Source organism: Ictidomys tridecemlineatus, chromosome 14, assembly GCF_052094955.1.
Source record: "Ictidomys tridecemlineatus isolate mIctTri1 chromosome 14, mIctTri1.hap1, whole genome shotgun sequence".
NCBI lineage: Eukaryota > Metazoa > Chordata > Mammalia > Rodentia > Sciuridae > Ictidomys > Ictidomys tridecemlineatus.
The window spans coordinates 63,167,375-63,181,882 of record NC_135490.1 but is presented as its reverse complement, the minus strand read 5'-3'; the positions used below and the strand labels follow the sequence as shown (position 1 = coordinate 63,181,882).

Sequence of the window (14,508 nt, the reverse complement as noted above, 5' to 3'; positions counted from 1 at the left end):
ACTTATGGAACTAAACTACACATACACTCCATCCGAGTACCAACCCTTGGACTAACTTTGAATGATTTGCTGAGATGGATTCTTCTCACCTTATTACTTTTTTTTTTTTTTCACTATTTCCTATGCAGTCTAAAGTTGTGTTATCTAAACTCAGCATATACATACAAATAATTGCCTTGTCATGCAATTCCAGCCATTTCCTTTGGGGCTGGCTTTACCAGAGATGGAGGCAGACAACATCCCCTCAAAATTATATATTTCTACGTCTCTTTGGCCACTTCTCCGAGTTAAATACTATAATTTTTAAAAACTTTTCTTCACGCAGCTGGCTTTTCTAGGTCTTTCTCACTAACATTCTCTAAATTACTCTCTTTAATTGTACATTAAAACTTTGTACATGGACATTTTAAAACTTCTCTAGTAAATGGGAACTGAGTTCTTTTTAATTTATTTTTGGGGGACTGAAGATTGAACCCAGGGCCTTGCACATGCTAGGCAAGTGCTGCACCACTGAGGTACACTCCAATTCTTTTTTTTTTTTTTTTTTTGACACAGATCTAAGTTGCTGAATCTCACTAGGTTTCCCAGGCCAGTCTCAAACTTGCAATCCTCTTGCCTCAGCCTCCAGAGTTGCTGGGATTACAGGCATGAGCCACTGTGCATACTCTAAGGAGTTTTTTAATGCTAATAAAAATTGTGTAGCGAGAGATGGTTGACAGCATTATGAGATTGAAAGCAATGGGTTTCAGAAATATTGCTTCCTGAGTTTACATATTTTGAGCCATGTTTTCTTGCATCTAAAACTTCAAAGCCAGCATGTCCCTCTCTGTGTCAAGGACATATCCGTCCCACAATGACCTGCCCATGAAGAGGTACTTTGACTTAGCTGTTGGGGACTTTGCAGTTCACTAAAACATCCTAATATCTGCATCTCATTCACATGATCAGAAAGACACATGGCAAAATCACTCAAGGCTTTAGGAACTTCCATCTTTGCTACTGATCTATTCCATTATCTGTTAAACGCCAAATGCAAACAAAAATTGGCCTAGAAATGTACCTATTAAGAATTGACATCAGGTACATATCTTGTATTCCAGGCAGACAAGCTAAATAAGAACTAGATGAAATAGTTACATATTATATTCCCTCTTGAACTACCTGAGCCATTTTACTGAAAGGTCATTTATAGTGCACCAAACTACCATATCCCCAACCACATTTTTCCACCCTCTTGACAGTACAACTTTCTGGGGGAAAAAATAAAAACTCAAAAAAGCTACTGGCTTGCGTTTCTAAGAGGCCTTGTTGAATTAGCACACAAATCAACCTTTCCTTGAGAAGAAACCTCACCTTACTCTCGGATCTTCCTCCCAAAGAGCCCAGTATCTGGTTCTTAGGTACACAGACATGTAAATGTAAAACTAATTAAACAAGGCCTCATTAAATGTCAGGCCCTGTGCTAATATACACCAATTGCAAAAGTAGATTACTATTTGCCATTTTAAAGATGCAGAAATTTATCCAGCTGAAGAGTTTAACTGCATTTCCAGTGTGTCCACACTAAGCCTGTAAGTCATCGAGCAGGAATTGCAACCTAGGTCTTCCTAACTCCATAGCTCCTTATGACCTTACTGTGCCCTCCCTGAATAAGTGAGGTGAAATCCCCCTCTAGCTTTTACCAAAGTCAGTCTGTTTGTGTCCTTGGGTTTGGAGAAAATTGGCTACACTTTTCAATGATAGTGAATTTTATCTTAAAATCAGACTAATATACTTTTCATGTACATCTATGTTTGCTTATATTTCACAACAAAGATCTTAGAAGAGATTTTTCTGGTTCCATTAGGTACCTGATTAAATTATTCTGAAATACAAACTGTGCACATTCTGAAACATAATTTCTCCCTCAGAAAGACAAATGCCTTCATTAATGCATTTTTATGTATTTATTTATTTATTAAAGGAACAATGGATTTAGAAAACACCACAGTCAGAGTAGGGGAACTTCCTTGAAGTCAGCCTTATCCATGACAGCCACATGTTGGCAGGAAATCTGCAGCGGGTGAGGTCAACAATGAATCCCCTACTTTCTTGAACCCTGGAGAGAGTTGTAGTTTATGCATATGAACAAGGCAGGACTTAGATAAAGTGCATACTTTTTTGCTTTTACAGGTGTGGAACTTCATCTTTCTAAAGGGTTTCTCATCTGGGAATGCCAAGTGCTTTGTAAGGCTAAGTCATTGAGCACAGCCTGACACTGATGAGACTGATAATCCCAACACACTGACCACACGTGCTTATGTATCTCCTTTCCTTCTTTCCTTTTTCTTTTTTCTTTCTTCTTTTTTTTTTTTGTGTGTGTGTATGTGTGTGTGTGTGTCCCAGTGCTGGGGATGGAATCCCAGGGACTTGAGCATGCTAGGCAATTGCTCTACCACCAAGCTATACCCCCATCCTATGTACTTCTTTTTGTTCTTGTAATTTTTTTTTAATTGCAGATGGACACAGTACCTCTGTTTTATTTATTTATTTTTATGTGGTGCTGAGGATTGAAACCCAGTGCCTCACATATGCTAGGCAAGCAAGCGCTCTACCATTGAGCCACAACCCAGCCCCTCTGTGCTTCTTAATGCAATCACTCAAGTGGGCAAGGGCTGTATTCCTAACCAGAGATCAAAGATGGGCATTTATGTTTAAATTTAGGGAAGCTTTGCAAAATATCTCTCTCTCATGAAAGAGAGAGGTCCTCTATTGCCAAGCCACTGAATAATTTAACAACTGATAACTTAACAACCTTACACTGAACCCCACCCCTGCATGGTGACTTCAACATGCTGTAAGCGAATGGTCCCACTATTTGCTTTCAAGTTACACAGTAAACCTGGCCACATATTCACAAAAGGTAAACAGTCAACTTTCATCCTTGCCCAAAGCAATATACTTTATTGCTCAAAGATAAAACTATAATGCATGATTCATATATATTCATATACATATATATAATCTTATGTCAAGCTCAGAATTGTTTATCAAGTAGGTATTATCATTGTGCCTGTTTTACAAATGGAGAAAGTGAGACAGGGAGAAATTAGAAATGGATAAAAACCAGGCGCAGTGGCCCACTGTAATCCCAGGGTTCGGGAGGCTGAGACAGGAGGATTGTGAGTTCAAAGCCAGCCTCAGCATCCGCAAGGTACTAGACAACTCAGTGAGACTCTATCTCTAAATAAAATAGGGTTGGGGATGTGGCTCAGTGGTCTAGTGCTCCTGAGTTCAATCCCCAGTACCACCTCCGCCACCCCCCAAAAAAGAAATGGATGAAGACTTCCACTGTTAAGAAACAGAGCCTGGAATTGAAGCCACAGCTATCTGCTTCCAGACTTTTAACTTCACCTTTTATGTTTGTTAAACCAACATTGGCAATTTCATCTTTTAAGTATTAAGCATCACTTATTCAGATATTTCCCTTATTCAAGGAAACTAAAGAAAAAAGGGGGTGTGCTCTGCCAGCTGCGAAAAAATTGATCAGTCACAACTCTGGGGTGGGAGGCAGCTGCAGCATGAGCTCTGGTGTCAACCAGGGATTCACTACTTTCCAGCTTTGTGACCTTGGACAAGTTGCTTGATCTCTCTCTGCTTGTTCACTCACCAGTAAAATGATAACAATAACAGAAATTAAGGCACTGTTCTTAGGGATGAAGTATCAGAGGATTTAGAAGCATTCTTTTTTTTTTTTTTTTGCACTTCTAAAATGCTCAATAAATCTCAGCTACCCTTATCATTAATAAGCTGCCTAAACGAAGTTTAGATTTAAGATCATATGCAAATATTAGGAGGCATAAATAACACATCTAATATTTGGATACCAGGGAAGTTATTTTGCATTGAAAGGTTGATCAAAAAGTCCTCCCAGGGCCCAGTCTGCCTACATGATAGGTGAGCGTCTCTTTCTCAAACTAAATAGATTTGACACTTGCTGAATTAATTAAGAAGTGTAAATTTCTTGGCATTGCCTCACCTCCAATACAGACACGCGTTCTAAAAAGTAAATAATTAATTATTAAACATTTAAAGACTGAATTCTCAAAAGGTTACCTACTCATCTTCTTTCTGCGGAGATGTAGGGCCGTCTTTCAAACCATGGGACTTGCTCTAAATCAACTTCTCTAAAAATTCCCCTTCATGGCTTGCCTTACAGTACTTGGTGTCCCCAATTGTTGCCGTCCCAGAACAAAAGCCTAATTGCTGCTGCTACAATGCAGCCCTTTTTCTGAGATCATCAAGAAGCTCTCGGAGCAAACAAGAGAGGGAGTTCTTGGAAGCAGCGAGCACTGTATCAAAATTCCAGGACCCCACAGGCCAATATGAACCGAGTTTTATCTCTGAGACTCCAATCCCTCTGTAGTATCTCACCTCCCTGCAATTAGCTCGGTCTTGCGAAAGTTTCCAGAGCCCTTCAGGGCACGTGTCTTTTCCTGCCTGCAAGAGTTAGAAAAACGCGGGGTCCCCTTTTCCGTCTGCACAGCGTGTCTGGGAGCAGCCCAGCTGTTTGGCCTGGGCGTGATTTTGCCGCAGTGGGTCCTTGGGGGCGTCCCGGGTCGGACGCCACCAAGGTCCCTCCGGGTAAGGCTGGGGCGAGAGGTCCCAGCCAGCCAAACCCTAAGCGCTCGCGTCCCCTCTGCGGCGAGCGGGAACCCCACCTTCCCAGCCCTTCGGGGACCAGCCCCGTGCGCTTCAATCCCGGGCTGGCATGCAAACCCCCAAAGGGTGGCCCTAGGAAAGGGCTCTGGGACTCACGCGGCCTCTCTGGGTCTCGGGAGCCTCGCCCCGGTGGGTTCTTGGCCCCGCGGGCTCTGAGAGTGGGAGCCTCCCATCGCGCGGAACTGGGCGCCCAGCTGCGCCCTCGGTGCTGCGCGGCGCTCGGGCTGCGCGCCGACCTGGGCGGGCAGGCGGCGGGGCGGAGGAGGAAGGGTGGGGCCGAGGGGTGGGCGGGGGTGAGGGCAGCCCTGCCTCAGGGTCCGGGCCACGGCGAAAGCCGGGGAAGGGAGGTTTCCGCCAACTTCTCGGCTCGTGGCAGGGCCGGGCCTGCTCCGTGACCCGGCGCCCAGCGCCCCGCGCCCCGCGCGGAGATGCTGAGCCCCCAGGACTCGCCGGGGAGGCGCGCGGCTACCGGAGGGCCTCGGGCAATGGGCGCCCTGACTCCAAGCGAGGGAAACCTCAGCTGAAGAGGGCAACAGGTGGCGTGGGCCGGAGGCCTTCGTGCGTCCTGGGTCCTAGTGGAAAGACGTCGCGCTCCCGGGCCAGCTCAGCTGGGGTTAGAAGGGAGGCAGCGGGAAGAGGCCCCACGGGGAGGCTATTCAGAAAAGTACCAGTAGGGGGCGGTGCGGGCCGGGGTCAGGAGACCCAGGCAGTGTTTCAAAGGGATGTGGCCTTCCCGTTCCAAATCGCTGCGCTCTCCAGGGGCAGGAGTGGTGCCTTGCCTGAGTTGTAACAGGAAACGAGGTTAATCCTAGTTCTGCCCTCCGCCGCCCCACACACTAGCTGGGTGGCTTGGGACAAATTATTTCACCCTCTGAGTCTTGTTTTCTTCATCTGTAAAATAAGGGAGTATTGATTTCTTTACCTCTTAATGTCCCTTTTGTCTCTGAAAAACATGGAATGAAGTCTCTTCCAAACTGATTTTTTGGGGGAAATGCTCCTATTCCTTCCATTTTATGGGCGATCTCACCCATTCCTGCCCCCCACCTCCCTCCTTTCCGGCCATCTGTCCTCACCCCAAGCAGGACTTGATGGAACACATTAGAATGCCCTTTACTGCTAACACCTGTTCATCTTTCCAGATGCCTCTCAAACCTCCTGTCTATAACACCATCCTGCATCTTGATACCACTTCTGTCTTGTTATAGCCTGTCTCGCTCACTAGAGGTAAACTCCAGGAAGACAGGCAATTAATTTTGTTGTTTTGAGACAGAGTAGCCCATGCTGATCTCCAACTGTGAGCTCAAGCATTCCTCTGGCCTCAGCCTCCCTAGTAGCTGGGACTACAGTGCATACCACCTTTCTAATATGTCTTCCCCCAACTAAACCCCCATACTGTGGATTGAACCCAGGGGCACTTTACCATTGAGGTACATTCCCAGTCCCCTCCGCTCCCCCGTCTTTGAGACAGATTTCCTAAATTGCCTAGGCCGGCCTCAAACTTGCAATCCTCCTGTTTCAGCCTCCCGACTCCTGGCAGGCTGCACCACCTTGCAGAATATGTGTGGAATATGAGTTTTTAAATGACAAGATGGCTTTCTTACCTCTGTCCTAGCTTAGAGTTATGGTTTATGTAAAATAAATATTTATTAACTGAATGAGCTCATAGCTGAGCACAAAGAACTGTATTCAATGTTAACTTTATTCATCATTGGCAACTATAGAAGAATAAAGACATATACAGCTACATTTCAATTTTTCCAGCAAAATTGTAATACTTTTATTTATAGCAACTCTCTTCTTTATGTGTCAAATTTTGACTACCTCTTTATTTATTATCATCACTCTGCTTAACCAGAGGGCTCCCAAGGTCCAGAATGCTGCCACATTGAAACACATACATATCTTTGGGGGGGGGGAGATAAATAGTAAAAGGAAAATGAGACTGGAATTGAGATATGGCCCAACACATACATTATATCTTTGGGAGGCGGAATAAATAGTAAAAGGAAAATGAGACTGGAATTGAGATTTTTTGTAGGAAAGATTTCAGATAACTAAAAAGAAATTGACTCCTGGTGGATCATCATTTAAAAAAAAAAAAGTTCAAATTCATTATGCAGTGTGATTGAAGCACCACTGATAATGTAAACCATCCCTGCCAGAGCTGTGGTTCCCTTCTAAAGGGAATTCTCTCCTAGTGAGAAAGGTCTTTATTCTCCAAGGGTCATTCCAAGAAAAAATGGGAGGGGGAGCAGCAGGAGGGGAGGGCAGGAATGGCAAAGTTTCTTTCTCTGGGTAGACAAGATGGGCTAAGGAAGTTTTTTGTTGTTTTGTTGTTTGTTTGGGGGTACCAAGGATTGAACTCAGGGGCACTTGACCACTGAGCCACATCCCCAGCCCTATTTTATATTTTATTTAGAGACAGGGTCTCACTGAGCTGCTTAGCACTTTGCTTTTGCTGAGGCTGGCTTTTGCGATCCTCCTGCCCCAGCCTCCATAGCCTCTGGGATTACAGGCATGTACCACCTCACCCAGCTAGAAGTTTTTATTCCTGTTAGTGCCGAAAGGCACAGGGTAGTGCCACTAAAATGGTTTCAAAGAAAAGGAGACAGCTGGCAAGTGGCTTAATGGTAGAATAGCTGCCTAGCACAAGCAAGCCCCTGGGTTTGACTTCTAGCATGGCAAAAACAAACAAACAAAAACAACCTCTTATGTTGCAGAGAAATTGAGACAACAAGGGGAAAAGGATTCTGCAAAATAATGTGAAAGATCATCTACATGGGGCCCAACACTTTCAATCAGTTTGACTTATTTTACTTTATATGTTTTCTTGTTCTGTGGCTCTTTTGGAGACATTGGCAGTTGGGGCTCCAGATTCATGGAAGTGAAGACAGTGAAGGGAAAGTCTTGTCTTTGGAAAGTAAACTTAAGAGGTTTCTTTAAGAAAAAAATGTCCAAGAAAGACTTGAGATCCCCAACATATAATGTCTTCTTTTCCCCAACATAAAATGATTTGTCCTATGGAAGCAGAGCTAAGATCCAGATGTTTCTCTGTCCCAGATGCTGGCTGTAGATCTTCAACAAAGGCATAGATTATAGAATATCTGAAATCCTTCTGCTTAATGTCCCTTGGTGTAAAGACCTCTTATTTTTATGTCTCAATTAAGAAAAAAAAAATGAAGCCAGGTGGGTGGTGCATACCAGTAATTACAGTGACTCAAGAGGCTGAGGCAGGAGGATCTCAAGTTTTAGGCCAGCCCAGGTAACTGAGCAAGACCCTATCTCAAAATAAAATATAAAAAGGGCAGGGGATATAGCTCAGTGGTAGAGTTCAATCTCTAGTACAGCATAAATAAGTAAATCCCCCAAATATCAGCATCCTTCATAAAGGTACAGGATTATTACCATACAGTCCTGCTCTGAGGAAATGCATGAGAAATGGAAACATCACTGAAGTCGTATACTTAGAGGCAGCTGTAAGTTGTGAGCAGCCCTGCTGTTGTCTGCACCCAAAAACTGAAAAAATAATACCGCTTCTGGGGCTCAGAACCAGTCACATGGCCAAGGAGTTCTCCTTTAAGTGGCGGCTTGAAGCGAACAGCTGTACATACTTGATACTGCATTTCATTTAAAGAGAAAATAAAACCTTGTATTTTTTTGGTGTTCTGCAATTTCTGTCTAATTGTGACAGATGAAAGAGAAGAAGAGGAGAGGAAGGCAGCTCTCATTTTGAAGTCTCTGGGTGAGCAAGCTACATGGTGGCCAGAGAGGGCCAGAAGAAACACATGGCTATCACAGAATCTAGGAGAAGGGCTAGTATTTGATATCCAGTATTAAGGTTTTGATTTGTGCATTATTGTCCTATAAATAAAGTATTATATATAATTATAAATTATATATAAGATATTTTATATATATTTAAATATATATATACATGTATAAATATACATATATATATTTAGTCATAGATGGACACAATACCTTTATTTTATTTGCTTATTTTTTTTACGTGGTGCTGAGGATCAAATCCAGTGCCTTGCACCCACTAGGCACAGGCTCTGAGGCACACCCTCAGCTTCAAATAAATTATTTTTTAAACATTGAAAAATAGTAAGTCTGCTGAAAACTAAAAAATAAATATTAAAAAAATCTCTTAAAAATTTTTTAAAAATGAAAAATAGTAAGGAAAGAAAGTTTAAGAAATTGAAACTGAGATTGGTCCTGAGATTGCAAAATGCATTTCTCAGTGTCAAATCCTATCCCCAGAGTGCTAATTATGCGCAATAGAGTAATGGGAACTAGCATTTATTGGATATTAGGGACTGTGCTTGGTGGTTAAAAAAAAGGAAACACATTCAAGTCTTATAAGTGAGAAAAAATAACAGTGTGTAACACTTAATGAGCACCTTCATGGTGCCAGACTCTGTTCTAAGTGCTTTAGATTTATTAACTCATTTACTGTTCACCAACCTTGCAGGTAAGCACTTTTAATATCCTCAATTTACAAGTGAGTAAAATAAAGCATATAAAGACTAACCATACCCAAGGCCACATACCTAGGGAATGGCAGAGCTGGTACTCAAACTCAGATAGCCTGTCTGCAGAGTACAGCACAGGACTCAGCCTCTGTGCTACATTGTCTCAAGCCTTCTACTATACACCCCACTTGAAGATGAAGAAACTGAGGTAGATGAGGCAGCCAATATTTAAACCGAGTTCTGTGTTAATTACAAAGTTTATGTTCAACATGAATTTTTCCCCCTAGCAATCATGCCAAATAAGTATCACCTTCCAACATAGCTACCTTAGGAAGTTATGTACTGATCTCAGAGCTGCACCATCTCTCCTCCTGTGGAAATTATTTACATGACAACCCATAGGTCAAAGGATAAAACTAGTTCATTTCTTCAGAGCCAGATAGATTTTGTTCTTCACATCAGGTTGTAAGTGCTCCAACACTGCTGTCTTTGAGAATAGTTTGGCTATTTACAGTTCTTTGTCTTCCCACATAAAATTTAAAATGTTAAGTTAAAAAATTGTCAGAATTTTCAGCAGAATTGCATTGAATCTATTGATTAATTCAAGAGGGGTTGCCAGCTGAACAATAAAAAGACTTCTAATTCATGAACATGAGTAGATTCCCACTATATCAATATTCTTTCATATCTTGTAATACTTTAAACTTTTCAGCCTGTGGGGCTCACACATCTTTTGCTAAATTTGTGATTGTTTTATGCTATTATAAACAGAGCTGTTTTATAAATTTACTTTCTAAGTGTTAGTTGCTACTATGTAAGATACAATTGATATTTGCATATTATATCCTGCAACTTTGCTAAAGTCATTTATTACCTCTAATAGCTATTTTTTGCAAGTTCCTCAGGATTTTCTATACAATAACTCTTTTATCTGAAGACAGTTTTACTTATTCCTTTCTGGAATGTATTCCTTTTATCCCTTGTTATACTGGCCAGGCACTCATGCACAATGTTAAATAAAATAGTGAGAGCCAACATTCTTGGCTTATTCCTGATCTTTTTTTTTTAATTCCTAATTTTCTGAGAGTTTTTTTTAATGATAAAAAGATGTCACACTTTGACAAATGCAATTTCTGTACCTACTGAAATGATCTTATTGTCTTTCTCCTTTATTTTTTTTTCATTTGTTGTTACATTGATTAATTTTCAGATGTTAAACCAACCCTGCATTACCACTTAATTGTGGTATATCATCGTTTATAATATGCTGCTGGATTTGCTAATATTTTATTGTAGATTTTTGCATTTATATTCATGAAGGATATTGGTCCATGGTTTTCCTAAGATGTCTTTATCTGATTTTAGAATGTCTTTTTCTAGTTTCTTTCTTATGATGTCTTTATCTGGCTGGCACAGTGGCACATGCTTGTAGTCCCAATTACTTAGAAGGCTGAGGCAGGAGGATCATAAGTTTGAGGCCAGCTTCAGGAACTTATTGAAAATAAAAAAATAAAAAGAGCTAGGAATGTAGTTTAATGCTAAAGCATCCCTGGATTTAATCCCCAGTACTGGGGGGTGGGGAGAAAAGAAAGAAAAATATATCTTTATTTGGTTTTTGGAATACTGGTACCATAAAATGAGCTGGAGAGTGACTCCCTCCTTCTTTATTTTCTGAAACAGTTTTTATAGGATTGGTGTTTTTGCTCCCATAACTATTGATAGAATTCACCAATGGAGCCATCTGAGCCTGGAACTTTTTTCAGATGATTTTTAATTATAAACTCATCTGGATTTCTTTAATTGACATAGAGCTGCTCAAGCTTTCTATCTTTTGGGGGAGTGAACTTTACAATTTATGTCTTTCTTGAAACGTGTCCATTTCATCTGTGTGTCACAATTAACGATGTAAAGTTGCTCATAATAACAATGGAGCATTATTTTTTTAATATCTCAAGGATAAGCAGTGGTGTTCCCTCCTCTTTTGTTCTTTGTTTAAATATATAAGCAAGTAGAATTTTATTAAACTTACGCATAACATAATTTAAAAGAAGTGGTATTCTTCCACTAATAAGAACAGTATAAGGCTATTATGAGCTGCTGTAATAGATAAGCCTCTAAATCCCAGTGGTTCAATAATAAAAAGTTTATTTCTCAACAACTAGAAGAGTGAAATGGGCGTCCAGATTTGGTTTTCTTTCAAGCGCTGGTTCAGGGACCTGGCTTCCTTCCATGTCCTGCTCTGCCTGTTCCACAGTGGTTTGCAAGGTCACTGCTCATGTGCTTTGAGCTGGTGGGAGGAAAAACAATGGTGGCTCCTGTGCAGGTTTTCATGGCTGAGGTCTGGGTATACAATGCGTCTGCCCACATTCCATTGGCTAGAATTCATTCACATGATCCCACTGAACTGCAATGGAGCATGAGGAATATAATCAGCTCATCCAGGAAGATGAGCCCTCTGATTCTGAGATGGCTAGTAGTCTTAGCTATAGGTATCCTCCCTTTCTGGCCTTCACAAAAATCTCCTCAAAAACCAAACAAATAAAACCACATGAACATACTGGAGTAAAGTCCAGCCTTTTGCAGTTTTAACTAAAGCTTTAAAATTGTACATCCATCCATCATGCGCTTGCAAATAATGGTAAGATCAGGACATGCCTGGTGGCTTCCATCCATTTCCGCAAAGGCCCATTCAGTGAGGGCCAGATCCAGATTTTGTGTATCCTGATGCTCAAATAATTTTGTGGGACCCTGCTTTCTTTAAGGTTGGCAACTTTTCCTTTTTCATCTTTTTTTCCTTCCTCCTTTATGTAGGTTAGGCAGAGATTTCCCATCTCACTGAATTCCTTCTCAGAATTGGTACCTTGAATGCCTCTCTGTAAACTTAAGTTCTGAAACTAAATAGGTTGTAAGAGCCTAAATTCAGACACAGGAATGTAGAAAACTTTCTCTTGGGCACCTGTATCTTCATGGAAGCACTCTCTCTTTGCAGGACATTTTTTTCTATCAGGGGTTGGTGGAGTTTATGACCAGGTACTTCTCATTTGGGGTCCAGCATTGTTATCCACTAAGGTGTATCTCCTTTGCCCCATAAATAGAATTGTTAACTTCATTTGCCACTACTTTATCCATATTTTTCATGGCTGTGACCAAAACCCCCAACAAGAACAACGTAGAAGAGTAAAGTTTCTTTTGGCTGATGGTTTCAGAGGCCTCAGCCCATAAAAAGCTTATTCCATAGCTCTGGGCTTGAGAATATTATAACCAAAGGGTGTGGAGGAAAAAGGCAGCTCAGGACAAGGGAGAACTCTTTTTTTCATTCTTGATACTAGAAATTTCTTTTCTCTCTCTCTCTTTCTTTCTGTGTCATTCACACTTGAGACATTGATTTTATTAGTTTTTCCAAAGGACCAACTTTTGGTCTTATTGGTTTTTTTTCCTCTCTCCTTTTGTTCTTTATTTCATTGATTTCTGTATTTACTATTTCCTTTCTTTCGCTTGTCTAAGGCTCCATTTGCTCTCCTTTTTCTGGATTTTAAAGGTAACAATTTAAGCCAAATGCAGTGGCATATGCCTGTAATTCCAGTGACTCAGGAGGCTGAGGCAGAAGGATTCCAAGTTGAGGGCAGACTCAGCCACTTTGCTAGGTCCTAAGCAATTTAGCAAGACCCTGTCTTCAAATAAAAGGGGTGGGGATCTGGCTCAGTGGTTAAGCGCCCCTGGATTCAATCCATAGTACCAAAATATAAATAAATAAGGGTAAAAATTTAGATAAATTGAGACTCTTTTTTTCTCCCTCTAATGGGCACTTAAAGCTATAAATTTCCCTGAGTGCTATGTTAGTTATGTCCCACAAATTTTGATATGTTATATTTTTATTATCATTCAGTACAAAATATTTTCAATCTCTCTTGTGATTTTTTTTTCTTCAACCAATGAACGCTTAAAAGTGTGTTCTTTAGTTTCCAAATATTTATAGTATTGTTCTTAGTTTTTAATTTAATTTCATTGTGGTCAGAGAACAAACAATTTTATTTAACTTTTTAAAATTAATTGAATTTTTTTTTATTATCCAGAAAATGTCCTATCCTGGTAAACATACCATGTGCACTGGGAAGAAGGTACATTTGACAGTTGCTGGATGAAGTGTTCTATAAATATCAATTAGGTCAAGGTAGTTAACCATGTCACTCACATTTTCTGTCTTTGCTGACTCTTTGATTATTCTATCAACTTTTGAGAAGCAATAAATCTCCAGCTGATTAAAATATCCCATTGTGCCTTTTTCTTCCTTTCATTCTGTCAACTTTTACTTCATACATTGTAAGGCTGTAATTGGGGACAGACAAATTTGCGACTTTCATGTCACCTTGATTGATTAGTTCTTTTATCATTCTGAAGTGTTCTTCTTTATCTTCGGTGATATATTTTGTTTAGAAATCTATTTTTTAATATTAATATAGCCACTCCACCCTTCCTGTGCTTACTATTTACATAATGTGTCTTTTCCTATCCATTTTAACCTCTCTCTATTATTCTATTTAAAATACAGTTTTATAGATAGCTTATACAGTTTTTCAAAAATAGATCCTTTTTTAGAGCAACTGAAGGCTATGAACACTGCTAAATTGAAGTGAAAGTACAGAAAGTTACCGCACACCTCTGAACCTCCCCCTCCATATACACAGCCTCCCCAGACTGATATGTTTGTTACAGTGAGTGAACATACATTGATGTTTCTTTATCACCCCAAGTCCATTGTTTACCTTAGGGTTTGCTCTTGATATTGTACATTCTATGAATTTTGATAAATGTAATGACATGTCTCCATATTATAGTATCAAACAGAATAGTTTCACTCTAAAAATCTTCCCTGTTTCCATCATTCTTCCCTCTCCATTAACTCTCAGCAACCACTGATCTTTTTATTGTCTATATAGGTTTGCCTTTATCAAAGTATCATACGGTTGGAACCGTATAGTCTGTAGCCTTTTCATTTGGCCTTGCTACCCAGTAATATTTAAGTTTCCTCTGGGTCTTTTCATGGCATGACAGCTTATTTCTTTTTAATACTCCATTGTCTGGATGTACCACAGTTTATTATTGATTCATCAACTGAAGGGCATCTTGATTGATTCCAGGTTTTGGCAGTTATGAATAAGGTTTCTATAAACATCCCTGTATAAGTTTTTGGCTCATTTGGGTAAATACCAAGAAGTAAGATTGCTGGATTGTAAGGTTAGAATATGTTCAGTTTTGCAAGAAACTGTCAAAACTTTCTGACAAAAGCCAGCCTCTACAACAGCGAGGCCCTAAGCAACTCAGTGAGACT

At 40.4% G+C, this 14,508-nt stretch overlaps 1 protein-coding gene across 8 annotated transcripts in view; it reads right to left on the bottom strand.

Annotated features, from left to right (window-relative positions):
* Tacc1 (transforming acidic coiled-coil containing protein 1) overlaps nucleotides 1-14,508 on the bottom strand; it is a 114,904-nt gene that overhangs the window by 82,444 nt on the left and 17,952 nt on the right. For 3 of the 8 annotated variants that reach the window (XM_021735309.3, XM_013364275.4, XM_021735311.3), the window contains exon 1: nucleotides 4,798-4,952. The exons of 3 other annotated variants lie outside the window; for them this stretch is intronic. In XM_021735309.3, coding sequence (XP_021590984.1) covers nucleotides 4,798-4,874 — 77 coding nt within the window. In that variant the 5' untranslated portion in view covers nucleotides 4,875-4,952. Of the gene's footprint in view, nucleotides 1-4,797; nucleotides 4,953-14,508 lie in introns of those variants that run through there. 2 more of the 8 variants (XM_021735313.3, XM_078031234.1) reach the window with 2 other exon arrangements.